Source organism: Mustela lutreola, chromosome X (assembly GCF_030435805.1).
Source record: "Mustela lutreola isolate mMusLut2 chromosome X, mMusLut2.pri, whole genome shotgun sequence".
In the NCBI taxonomy this organism is placed as follows: domain Eukaryota; kingdom Metazoa; phylum Chordata; class Mammalia; order Carnivora; family Mustelidae; genus Mustela; species Mustela lutreola.
In genome coordinates, this window is record NC_081308.1 from 43,773,832 (window position 1) to 43,788,320 (window position 14,489).

At 38.0% G+C, this 14,489-nt stretch overlaps 1 protein-coding gene across 1 annotated transcript in view; it reads right to left on the bottom strand.

The window, feature by feature from the left end:
• Window positions 1-14,489, bottom strand: part of DGKK (diacylglycerol kinase kappa) — a 163,971-nt gene that overhangs the window by 76,055 nt on the left and 73,427 nt on the right. Inside the window, exon 7 of the mRNA XM_059157839.1 lies at window positions 14,116-14,238. Within this exon, the coding sequence (XP_059013822.1) occupies window positions 14,116-14,238 (123 nt within the window). The remainder of the gene's footprint in view (window positions 1-14,115; window positions 14,239-14,489) is intronic.

Genomic DNA, 14,489 nt, shown 5'->3' on the forward strand with positions numbered 1-14,489 from the left:
TAAAGCTATTAAATGCATATAGTGTAATGTGTCATTTAATACCAATGTTTCTGTATTAAATTTCTGTCTGGATAATCTATTGATGACAGTGGAGTATTTAAATCCCTTAATATTGTGTTACAGTGTGTTTCCCCCTTAGGTGGTCCTATGTTGGTCCATAAATATTTACAAATGTTGTGTTCTCTTGTTGGATTGTCCCCTTTATCATTGCATAATTACCTTCTTTGTCTCTTATTACAGTCTGTGTTTTAAAGTCTATTTTGTCTGATATAATTGTAACTACCCCTCCTTTTTTAGATTTCCATTTGGATGGAATATCTTTTTCTATCCCTTTACTTTCAGTCTGTGTGTATCATTATATCTGAAGTGAGTCTCTTTTTTCTTTTTAAAAGATTTTTTTAAAAGATTTTATTTATTTGACAGACAGAGATCACAAGCAGACGGAGAGGCAGGCAGAGAGAGAGAGAGAGAAGCAGGCTCCCTGCTGAGCAGAGAGGCTGATGTGGGACTCGATCCCAGGACCCTGAGATCATGACCTGAGCCGAAGGCAGCGGCTTAACCCACTGAGCCACCCAGGCGCCCCTAAAAGATTTTTATTTATTTATTTGACAGAGATCACAGGTAGACAGAGAGGCAGGCAGAGAGAGAGGAGGAAGCAGGCTCCCTGCTGAGCAGAGAGCCTGATGTGGGACTCGATCCCAGGACCCTGGGATCATGACCTGATCCGAAGGCAGAGGCTTTAACCCACTGAGCCACCTAGGTGCCCCTGAAGTGAGTCTCTTATAAGCAGGATATAACTGGGTCTTTTTTTTTTTTTAATCCATCCAGTCCCTCTATGTCTTTTGAGTTGAGAATTTAGTTCATTTATATTTAAGGTAATTATTGATAGGTATGTAATTGTTGTTTTGAATTGCTTTCTGCTGTTTTGTAGTTCCCCTGTTCCTTTTATCCTTGCTCTCTTCCTTTGTGATTTGAAGATTTTCTGAGTGGTATATGAAGATTTCTTTCTCTTTATCTTTTGTGTATCTATTAAGGTTATTGTTTTGTGGTTACCATGAGGCTTACACATAACAACTTTTGTACAGTCTGTTTTTAGTTGATAACAATTGAAGCTTGAATGCTTATAAAGGTCTATATTTTACTCTCCCACATGTTTTATGTTTTTGATATCATATTTACATCTTTTTATGCCATGTATCACTTATCAAATTATAGTTATAGTTGCTTTTACTACTTCTGTCTTTTAACCTTCATAATAGCTTTATAAGTGATTAATTCATCACTTTTACACTGTTAGATTATTCTGAATTTACCCTTACCAGTGAGACTTATATTTTTCATATGGTTTCATTTTACTAATTAGTGCCCTTTAATTTCAGCTTAAGAAAGTCCCTTTTGCACTTCTTCTCTTTTTTCTTCCGTGGGGAGGGGCAGAGGGAGAGGGAGAGAGAAAATCTCAAGCAGGCTCCACAATCAGCACAGAGTCCAAAATGGGGTTTGATCTCATGACCTTGAGATCATGACCTGAGCTGAAATCAAGAGTCACATACTCCACAATAGCCAATATATTGAAAGAGCCCCGATATTCCAGATAAAGATGGGTGTGTGTGTGTATGTATGGACACATGCGATGGAATATTACTCAGCCATCAAAAATAATGAAATCATGCCATTTGAAATGACATGGATGGAACTAGAGGGTATTATGCTAACAAAACTAGTCAGTCAGAGAGAGACAAATACCATAGGATTTTACTCATATATGGAATTTAAGAAACAAAACAGATGAACATAGGGGAAGGGAAGGAAAAAATTTTTAAAAAAGATGAAAACAGAGAGGGAGGCAAACCATAAGAGACCCTTAACTCTAGGAAACAAACTGAGGGTTGCCAGAGGGGAGGTGGGTGGGGGGAACAGGTAATTGGATGATGGACATTAAGGAGGGCACTTGATGTAATGAGCACTGGCTGTTATACACAGAGGATGAATCACTAAATTCTACCTCTGAAATTAAGAATAATAATAAAAAAAAAAAGAGTCAGTCATTTAACTGACTGAGCCACCCAGGTGTCCCCTCTTTAACAGTATAGTGGTAATGAGCTTGTTTAGCTTTTGTTTGAAAAACTCTATCTCTCCTTCAATTAAGATTGATATTGCTGTGTAGAGTATTGTTTGGAAGTTTTTTTCTTTCAGCATTTTTTTATTAATTAATTTATTTTCAGCATAACAGTATTCATTATTTTTCACCACACCCAGTGCTTCATGCAATCCGTGCCCTCTATAATACCCACCACCTGGTTCCCCCAACCTCCCACCCCCCCACAACTTCAAGCCCCTCAGATTGTTTTTCAGAGTCCACAGTCTCTCATGATTCACCTCCCCTTCCAATTTACCCCAACTCCCTTCTCCTCTCTAACATCGCTTGTCCTCCATGCTATTTGTTATGCTCCACAAATAAGTGAAACCATATGATAATTGACTGTCTCTGCTTGACTTATTTCACTCAGCATAATCTCTTCCAGTCCCGTCCATGTTGCTACAAAAGTTGGGTATTCATCTTTTCTGATGGAGGCATAATACTCCATAGTGTATATGAACCACATCCTCCTTATCCATTCGTCCATTGAAGGACATCTTGGTTCTTTCCATAGTGGCGACTGTGGCCATTGCTCTTTCAGCATTTTGAATATATTGTTCCACTCATTTATGGCCTGCAAATTTTCAGCTGAAAAATCTGCTGTAGTCTTACGGGAGTTCCCTTGTACATAAAAAGTTGTTTCTCTCTTCTTGCTTTTAACATTTTCTTCTTGTCTTTAACTTTTAATATTTTAATTGTAATGTGCCTTTATGTGGGTCTCTTTGGTTCATCTTATTTACAACTCTCTGTGCTTCCTCTATCTGTATGTCTGTTTCCTCTTCCAGGTTAAGAAGGTTTTCAGCCATTATTTCTTCAAATAAGTTTTCTGTCCCTGTTCTCTCTCTATTTTCTCCATCTGGGACCCTATAATGAGAATGTTGGTTCACTTGATGTTGTCTCATAGTCCCTTCAGCTATCTTCACATTTTTTCATTCTCGTTTTTTTTTCTTTTTGCTGTTCTGATTGAGTTCCACTGTCTTGTCTTTGAATTCGCTGATCTTTCCTTCTGCTTCACCTAGTTCAGGTTGAATCCCTCTAGTGTATTTTGTAGTTCAGTTATTATGTTCTTCAGTTTTATGACTTCTATTTGCTTTTTTCTTTCTTTTGTTATTGAGGTATAGTCAACATACAACTTTATATTTGTTCCAGGTGTATGGCATAATAATTTGATATTTAAATACAATGGTGATATGATCATCACAATAAGTCTAGCTAATGTCTGTCACTGTATATAATTACAGAATCTTTTTCTTATGATGAGAACTTTTAAGATCTACTTTCTTATCAACTTCCCAGTATGTAATGTAGTATTATTAACTATAGTCATGATATTGTACATTACATCCCATGACTGATTTATTTCAGAATAAACCTCCCTTTAGGCAAGATAGTTCATAAATAGGGGACTCTTTTAACAGGTCCCCTGAATTTAGCTGGATATCAACCAAACCATTCTGAATATCCACAAAATCAAGCTAATATATAAGAATATGCATCTGGGTCCCTACAAGCAGAAAGGCACCATCTATCCCAAGGTAGGAAGGGAGAACTCATGAATCTGTGAACAGTTATCAGAAGAGAAGTAGAAGGGGGAGGGAGCCACCATAAGCTGGCCCCTGGGAAGTGACAAAACACTGGAGCACAATAGTGCCCTGTGCCAGGGGACTGGGTGATAACTTGCAGACTGGTAGCAACCAGGAAGGGCTTTATAACAGTGCTCAAACAGGATCCAGGAGCTGCAGGTGAATGTGCATGAACCTGGGATTGCTCGAGGTTTTAGAAGCAAAAAAGGCAGAAAAAAGCAGGGCCCCTGGGTAGACTGCTAAGAAGGTTGCTGTGGGCACACACTGCATGTAGGAAGCTCCAGTTTTCAGTGGCACTTACAGAAATGGAGACTGTGTTCTGGAGGGTTCAGAAAGAGCAGACTGTGATTTGGGACAGAGGTCTGGGTACAGCCATTTTGTTCTGACCCTCAGAAAAGGCACAGAAAATCTCCAGAGAACAAAGGCTCAAAAAACAAACAAACAAAAAAAAAAAAACAAAAAAAAAAAACAGTTTCCACAGAGCCCAGACATTGTTGCCTGAAAAATAGCATGGCAGGCCCCTCCCCCAGAAGACAGGCTGAAAGAACAAGAGGATGACAACCCTATGGCCCCTATAAAACTATAAAACTCTAATGCCAGGGCAAAATAATATATTGAGCTCCAGGCATTGCCTCATGGCTTGGGTATTTTTCAGATACAACTTTTTTTCTTTTTATTCTTTCTTTTATGTTTTTTCTTTTTACCTTTTTCTCATTTCAACTAGATGTTTAATATAACATATTTCATAGTAGGTTTTTAACTTGTATTTTTTTACAGGTATAATTTTTATATAGATAAATGCTTCAATGTAAACCTTTTTTCTACCAGTTTTATTTTCTCTGTAACTCTGGGAATTTGTGTCCTCTAACAAACAGAGCAAAGTACACCTAAGAAGAATGGAAATACCCTACCTTGCCAACACAGAGAGATTATAGCCCCCACCACACTTCACCCCCCTGTTTTTTCTTCCCTTTATTTCAATTTTTAATTTTAAATTCTTCTTTAATTTTATAAATTCTATTCTTGAGTTTCATTTTGGCTTTGCTTTTTCTGTGGTGGTTTCTGACGGCTTTGGATCTTCCTAAGGTGCATCTTTGCTGGGTTGCAGTCGATATTTTGAACTCTGTACATCCCCTCAACACCCCTCAACAGAATGAATAGAAGGAGGAACTCCGAACAAATAAAAGAACCACAGAGAGTGGTCTCTCCTGCAGACCTAATGGATATGGATATAAGTAAGATGTTAGAGAGATTTCAAGGTAGCAATTATGAAGTCAATAGCCAGGTTTGAGAAAACTATGAGCGACAATATGGGCAGAAATGAGAGCTAATCAGGCCAAACTTAAAAATGCTATGAATGAGATGCAGTTTAAACTGGATACTCTAAAGCTAGGGTAATGGAGGCAGAAGAATGAATTAGTCATTTAGATGATAAATTGATAGAAAGGAAGGCAACCAAGAAGGTATGGGATAAACAGCTAAAAACCCATGAGAACAGATTCAGGGAGATTAACGATGCCATGAAATGTTCCAATGTCAGAATTATTGGGATCCTTGAAGGAGTGGAGAGAGAGGACTAGAAGGTATATTTCAGTAAACCACAGCTGACAACTTCCCTAATCCAGGGAAGGAAATAAGTATTTGTGTCCAAGAGGCAGAGAAGAACCCTCCCTAGATCAATGAGAAGAGACCAACATCCTGGCATACAATAGTAAAACTTGCAAATCTTAGAACCAATGAAGCTATCCTGAGAGCTACCAGGGGGAAAAGATCTCTTAGAATACAGAGGGAGGAACATCAGAATAACATGAGACCTGTCCACAGAGACCTGGCAAGCCAGAAAGGGTTAGCACGACATAATCAGGGTACTAAATGAGAACATGCAGCCAAGAATATTTTATCCAGCAAGGTTATCATTCAGAACAGACAGAGAAAAAGAGCTTCCAGGACTGGCAGAAATTAAAAGAATATGCAAACACCAAACCAGCCCTGCAAAAAAAATATTAAGGGGGATTCTATAAAAGAAGAAACACCTCAAGAGTAATATAGACCAGAAATTTACAGAGACAATCCATAGAAACAGGGATTGTACAGACAATAGGATGGCAATAAATACATATATTTCAGTAGTTACTCTCAATGTGAATGGCCTAAATGTTCCCATGAAATGGCACAGAGTTGCAGATTGGATACAAAGACAGGACCCAGCCACAAGCTGTCTATAAGAGACACATTTTGAACTAAAGATATCTCCAGGCTTAAAGTGAGGAGATGGAGAACCATTTTTCATGCCAATGGACCTCAAAAGAAAGCTGGGGTAGCAATTCTCATATCAGACAAATTAGAATTTAAAGTAAAGACTGTATTAAGAGATGCAGAGGGACACTATATCATACTTAAAAGTCTATCCAACAAGAAAATCTAACAATTGTAAATATCTATACCCTTAACCTGGGAGCAGCAAACTACATAAGCCAACAGTTAACAAAAATAAAGAATCATATCGACAGTAATACATGAATAGTAAGAGATTTTAATACTCCACTCTCAGAATTGGGCAGATCATCTAAGCAGAAGATCAACAAAGAAACAAGAGCTTTGAATGATATGTTGGACCAGATGGACCTCATAGATACATACAGAACATTCCCACTGAAAACAACAGAATACTCATTCTTCTTGAATGCACATGGAACTTTCTCCAGAATAGATCACATACTGGGTCACAGTATGTGGTCACAGTATTTGGTATTGGTCTCAGCCAATACCAAAAGATTGAGATTATTTTCTGCATGTTATCAGAGCACACTGCCTTGAAACTGAAACTCAATCACAAGAAAAAAAATGGAAAGGAATTCAAACACTTGGAAGTGAAAGAGCATCCTGCTAAAGAATGATTGGGTCAACCAGGAAATTCAAGAAGAACTTAAAAAATTCATGGAAACTGATGAGAATGAAAAAACTTCAGTCCAAAATCTATGACATATTGCAAAGGGGGTTCTAAGGGGGAAATACATAGCCATCCAAGTCTCTCTCAGAAAATTAGAAAAATCCCAAATGCACAAGCTAACCTTATACATAAAGGAGCTGGAGAAAGAACAGTAAATAAAACTTAAACCAAGCAGGAGAAGAGAAACAATAGTTAGAGCAGAGACCAATGAAATAAAAACCAGAAAAACAGTAGAACAGATTAACAAAACTAGAAGTTCATTCTTTGAAAGAATTAATAAACTGATAAACCACTGGCCAGACTTGTCCAAAACAAAAAAGAAAGGACCCCAATTAACAAAATCATGAATAAAAGGTGAGAGATCATGACTAACCCCAAGGAAATAGAAGCAATTCTTAGAAATTATTACCAGCAATGATATGCCAACAAATCAAGCAGCCTGAAAGAAATGCACGCCTTCCTAGAAACTTACAAACAACCAAAACTGGAACAGGAAGAAATAGACAATCTGAATAGACCAATAGCCAGTAATGAAATTGAAATAGTAATCAAAAACCTTCCAAAAAATACAAGTTCAGGGCCAGATTCCCTGCTTCCCATCAGAATTCTACCAAATATTTAAAGAAGAAATAACACCTATTCTGTGGAAGCTGTTTCAAAAAACAGAAACAGAAGGAAAATTCCCAAACTCATTCTATGAGGCAGGCATTACTTTGATCCACAAATCAGGCAAAGACCCCATCAAAAAGGAGAATTACAGACCAGTAACCTTGAAGAACGTGGATGCCAAAATTCTCAACAAGATCCAATGTACATTAGATCCAATAAGATCCAACAGTACATTAAAAGGATTATTCACCACAACCAAGTGGGATTTTTTCCTAGTATGCAAGGGTGGTTCAACATTTGCAAATCAATCAATGTGATAGAGCACATTAATAAAAGAAAATACAAGAATCATAAGATCCTCTCATGTGATGCAGAAAAAGTAGTTGACAAAGTCCAACATCTGTTCCTGATTAAAACTTTTCAGGGTATAGGGATAGAGGGAACACTCCCCAATGTCATAAAAAACATCTATGAAAAGCCCACAGTGAATGTCATTCTCAATGGGGAAAAGTTCTTAGCTTTTCCTTAAGGTCAGGAACGTGACAGAGATGCCAACTCTCACCACTATTGTTCAATATACTGCTAGAAGTCTTAGCATCAGCAATCAGATAACAAAAATAAATAAAATCATCTAAACTGGCAAAGAAGAAGTCAAACTCTTTCTTTGCAGATGACATACTTTATGTGGAAAACCCAACAGACTCCACCTCTAAATTATTAGATCTCATAAAGCAATCCAGTAATGTAGCAGGACATAAAATCAATCCATAGAAATCAGTTTCTCTCCTATACACTAACAAGGTAACTGTAGAAAGAGAAATTAGGGAATCAATTCCATTTACAATAGCATCAAAAACCATATGATACTTTGAGATAAATCCAATGAAAGAGGTAAAGAATCTATACTCTAGAAACTACAGAACACTTATGAAAGAAATTAAAGATACAAAAAGATGAAAAACATTCCAGGCTCATACATTGCAAGAACAAACATTGTTAAAATGTCTATCTTGCCCAGAGAAATCTACACTTTTAATGCCATTCCCATTAAAATACATTGGCATTTTTTCAAGGAGCTGGAACAAACAGTTAGAAAATTTGTATGGAACCAGAAAAGACTCTGAATCACCAAGGGAATGTTGAAAAAGGAAAACAAAGCTGGGGGCATCACATTGTTTGATTTTAAGCTATGTTACAAAGCTGTGATCACCAAGACAGCATGGTACTGGCACAAGAACAGAAACATAGAACAATGGAAAAGAATAGAGACTCCAGAAATGGATCCTCAACTCTATGGTCAACTAATCTTTGACAAAGCAGGAAAAAATACCCAATGGAAAAAGGACAGTTTCTTCAATAAGTGGGCTGGGAAAATCGGACAGCTACATACGCAAGAAGGAAACTCGACCATTCTCTTACGCCATATACAAAGATAAACTCAAAATGCATGAGGGATCTCAACACAAGACAGGAATCCATCAAAATCCTAGAGGAGAATATAGGCAGTAACCTCTTCAACATCAACCATGGCAACTTCTTTCCAGACATGTCTCCAAAGGCAAGGGAAACAGAAGCAAAAATGAACTTTCAGGACTTCATCAAGACAAAAAAACTTCTGAACAGCAAAGGAAATAGTCAACAAATCTAAGAGATAATCCACAGAATGAGAGAAGATATTTGCAAATGCACTACAGATAAAGGACTGATATCCGAGATTTGCAAAGAATACTCAAACTCAACACACACAAAACAGATAATCACATCAAAAAAATGGGCAGAAGACATGAATAGACACTTCTCCAAAGAAGACATACAAATAGCTAACAGACGCATGAAAAACACTCATCTTCACTAGCCATCAGGGAAACACAAACTGAAACTACAATGAGATACCACCTTTCTCCAGTTAGAATGGTAAAAATTAACAAAACAGGAAACAGCAAGTGTTGGCCAGGATGTGAAGAAAGGGGAATCTTCTTACACTGTTGGTGGGAATGCAAGCTGGTGCAGCCACTCTGGAAAACAGAATGGAGCTTCCTCTAGATGTTAAAGAATAGAGCTACACTACAACCCAGCAATTGCACTACTAGGTAATTACCCCAAAGATACAGATGTAGTGAAAACAAAGGGCACTGCACCCCAATGTTCACAGATGTAATGTCCACAATAGCCAAACTGCAGAAGGAGCCGAAATGCCCTTCAACAGATGAATAGATAAAAAGATATGGTACATATATACAATAGAATATTATTCAGTCATCAGAAAGGATGAATACCCACCATTTGCATCAACATGGATGGAACTGGGGGGATTATGCTAAGTGAAATAAGTCAAGCAGAGAAAGATAATTATCATATGGTTTCACCCATATGTGGAACATAAGCAATAGCAGGAAGGACCATAGGGGAAGGGAGGGAAATCTGAAGGGAGAGAAATCAGGGAGGGAGACAAACCATGAGAGACTATGGACTCTGGGACACAAACTGAGGGTTTCTGAGGGGAAGGGGTGTAAGGGATGGGGTGTGATGAGTATTAAGGAAGGAATGTGTTGTGATGAGCACTGGGCATTATCATGCAATTAACGAATCATTAACACTACATCAAAAAGTAATACTGTAGTATACAGTGGCTAAAAAAATAACCCCCCTCTTATGCATTTCATCCAATCCTCACTTTGGCAACTACCAATCTATTCTCTGTATCTATGAGTTTGGTGTTTGTTTTTTTTTAAGGTTCCACATATAAGTGAGATCATACAGTATTTGTCTTTCTGACTTATTTCACTTAGCAAAATGCCCTCCAGGTCCACTCATGTTGTTGCAGATGGCAAGATTTTATTTTTTATTGCTGGATAATATTCCATTATTATATACATCACATTTTCTTATCCATTCTTCTGCCCATGGATACTTCAGTTGTTTCCATATCTTGACTATTGTAAATAACATGGTGGTCCATTCGGTTTTTAACTAGGTAAAATTTTATTATTAGATATGCACACATAAATTGGTGCATAGATTTTTTTCAAATTAGTGTTTTCATTTTCTTTGGATAAGTACCCAGAAGTGTAGTCACATTTATTTTTCCTTTTGTTTCCTTTGTTTATGGTATCAAATACAAAAATATAGCCAAGACAAATACCAAATATCTTACTGCTCATGTTATCTTCTATGAGTTTTATGGTTTCAGGTCTTATGTTCAAGTCATCAATCTATTTTGAGTTAATTTTTTGTGAGTGGTGTAAAATAGTGGTCTGGTTTCATTATTTCGCATGTGGTCGTCCAGTTTTCCCAACACCATTTATTGAAGAGACTGTCTTTTCCCCATTGTATATTCATGGCTTTTTCATAAATTAATTGACCATATATGAATGGGTTTATTTCTGGGTTATATAATCATTCCATTGACCTATGAGTCTGTTTTTCTGCCAGTAGCATACTGTTTTGATTACTATAAGATTTGTAATATAGTTTGAAATGATGGAGCATGATGTCTCTCACTTCCTTTACCTTTCTGAAGATGCTTTGGCTGCTTGGGGGTCTTTTATGGTTCCATACAAATTTTGGGATTACTTGTTCTTGTTCTGTGAAAAATGCCATTGAAATTTTGATGGAGATTGCATTAAACCTATAAATCTATAGATTTATGGATTGGGCAGTATGGACATTTTAACAATATTAATTTTTCCATTCCATGAGCACAGAATATTTTTCCATTGATTTGTTTCTTCCCCATTTTTATATTTTCTATCTCTTTGTTGAAGTTCTCACTGTGTTCATCCATCCTTCTCCTGAGCTTGGTGAGTATGTTTATGGACATTATATTGAACTTTTTAAAAAACATTTTGTTTATTTATTTGAAAGAGAGAGAGAGCACAACATGAGCAGAGCGAGGGTAGAGGAAGAAACAGACTCCCCACTGAGCAGGGAGCCCAACATGGGCCTCAATTCCAGGACCCTGGGATCAAGACCTGAGCTGATGGCAGATGCTTAACTGACTTAACCACCCAAGTATCGCTATTTTGAACTCTATCAGGTAAATAGCCCTTCTATATTTCATTAAGTACTTTTTTCTGAGGCGTTATCTTGTGTTTTTTTTTTATGCTTGAATATTTTTATTACCTTTGGTTGGGAAAGGCCTTCTTTTTCTTCTTTTTCTTTTTTATTAAAGATTATATATATATATATATATATATATATATATATATATATTTTTTTTTTTTCCAGCGTAACAGAATTCATTGTTTTTGCACCACACCCAGTGCTCCATGCAATACATGCCTCCTTAATACCCACCACCTGGCTCCCCCAACCTCCCACCCCCTGCCCCTTCAAAACCCTCAGATTGTTTTTCAGAGTCCATAGTCTCTCATGGTTCACCTCCCCTTCCAATTTCCCTCAACACCCTTCTCCTCTCCATCTCCCCATGTCCTCATGTTATTTGTTATGCTCCACAAATAAGTGAAACCATATGATAATTGACTCTCTCTGCTTATTTCACTCAGCGTAATCTCTTCCAGTTCCATCCATGTTGGCACAAAAGTTGGTATTCATCCTTTCTGATGGAGGCATCATACTCCATAGTGTATATGGACCACATCTTCTTTATCCATTCGTCCGTTGAAGGGCATCTTGGTTCTTTCCACAGTTTGGCGACCGTGGCCATTGCTGCTATGAACATTGGGGTAAGATGGCCCTTCTTTTCGTGACATCTGTATCTTTGGGGTAAATACCCAGGAGTCTGCATTGTTTTCTATCAATTAAATAGCTACCTCTCTCAGACTAGAGGGTGTGGCCTTGTGTAGGGGCTGGATCTTATTATTCACTCCTGCCTTAACTCTTGATTTTCTCTCAAATTTTTGTGATTGTCTGAAGAGGCTATTTTATTTCTAGTGACTCCCAGTAATTGAGGGTGTGCCAAAACATGTCAGTGTCCCAAAGGGGAGGATTTCAATCAGCACCTAATTCAGGTGATTAGAAGCCAGATCCTTAAACAGCTTTTGAATTATGCAAATACATATAGTCCTGTGGGACTGCAGATGTATGTCCCACTGGCCACCAGAGCTGGGACACTTAGCCGTGTTCCCTGTATGGCAGTTGCAAATATTGGTGTGCTAGTGAAGTGTGCAAGCTCCTTTTTGGGTGGTACTGGCAACATGGATCAAGTCAGAGGGAGAGTGCAAATGACACCAACTGGCTTTCATCCTCAGAGAGCATCTTAGTAGTCTCCTAGATGTGTGTTGAATCAGAAGCCTGCTCTTCAGGGTGAAACTCCTGGACAAACAAATAGGCCTCTTTTCAACCTGCTGTTTGGTGTTCCCTGTTTATGGTGGTTGGCCAGGAACCCTCTCTCCATTTGTTATAGTCCCATAGGACCCAGGAATGAAAGCCCTGCTGACCAGCAGAGCTAGGCAATAAAGGGGGACCACCTGGGCAACAGCTGCAAACAAACAAACAAACAAACAAACAAAACAAAAAACCTCAAGCATACCAGATGCGTGTAAAATTTCCCCTCTTGGAGATACTGGCACTTTGGGGTGTGGCAGAGGGACAGCACAAAGATGGTGTCTATCCTATGTCTCTAAAAAGTATGTCAGTGGACATTTAGATGTGTTTTAAATTAGAAGCTTGCCCTTTAGGCCATAATTATGAAGATATGCTAAAAGTCCTCTTCTACAGTAACACTGGATTCCTCAGATTGCTACCCCATTCTGAACCCTGGGCACGGTAGCTAGGTAAGAACTCTTTCTCCACTGGTTACAGTTCTTGGTGCATACCCTCACTGACCACTAGATCCGTTTGATCTAGAGGTGTTCCTTGGGGACAGCTGCAAAAATTTGAATGCCTGATGAGGGCACAAGCTCCTTTTCAGGAGAAACTAATGAACTGGAGCAGGTAGAGGGACCAAGAGTCTTCCAAAAAGAAGCTCATACTTTAGTTTTTTCTTATCCAGAATAGTTTGAGCACTATTTTGATGCGGGCACCTAAAAGCTAAAGTCTAAATCAGAGTTTCTTGACATTGATACTATTGGTATTTTGGACCGGATAGTTGTTTTGCACTCTCTTGTGCTTTATAGGAGGTTTAGTAGAATACCAGACTTCTACTTACTACAAGCCCATAGCACACCCTCTCTCCTCAAGTTGTAACAATCAAAAATGTCTCCAGATACTGTCAAATGTTTCCTGTAGGTTGGGCAAAATCACCATCAGTTAAGAACTACTGGTTTAGAAGCATGGTAGTATTGTAGCTAAGAATATGATTTTTTCAGAATTATGTATGAATCAAGACTCTTTGCTTCCTGGCTGCATGACCTTGAGCAAATGACTTCATTTTTCTGAGCCTCACTTTTTTCAGCTGTAAATGGGGACAATGAGGCCTAGTTTATAGTTGTTAAAAGGATTAAATGAGACCATGTACACAAACACTCAATACATTGTGGCAATAATAATATGTTAATATTATCAACTATTATTAATTAACAAAGAGTATAAGTTCCCAGGAAATAGTGAATAAGGAAGGAAGAAGGTTTCTTAAGGATAGACTCAACATATTTTTTTAAATTGCCTATACTGTCATAACATAGTTCAGCTTTTCCCATTTTCTAGTGGACCTCACCAATTAAGAACCATTAAAGATGAGAGTCAAGTGTTTCTCTCCAAGAGTCCATAACCATATCTGGAAAGCCAAGATACTGAGCTCTACACTATGTAAGCTGCATAATCTATTTTGGGGTAAAGGTCTCTGAGATTTCTATCTATGTGTAGGCACATAGCTTAGCTCCACCCCTTCTCTAGAAGTCAAGTTCTCTAAGTATCAAGGAGATGAGAAGACTTACCGTAGAATTACACCAGAGACATCGGAAATCTTGAAGTCTTTGGTAACTGCCACAGTTCTCATGACATACTGCACACTGAGAACTGACAGATATGTTTCCTTCTACCCACTGATGAGGCATAGTCTTCTGAAAGTTAAAAAAAGATAAGAGGTAAAAATTAGAGATATAAGGAGAGAAAGGGCCAACTGGAGTAACTATACTACCCCATGGAGGACATTAAGTAACCTCAACAATGTTCTTCATGGTCCTGCCCTCCTCAATCCAATGCTAGCAAGTGATGACAGCTGGAGGTAGGGGGCTTTAATTCTTCTAGATTGGTTGGATTGTAAGCCTAGTGAGGAAGTCTACTTGGGTTGCATGGAGATAGGAAGAAG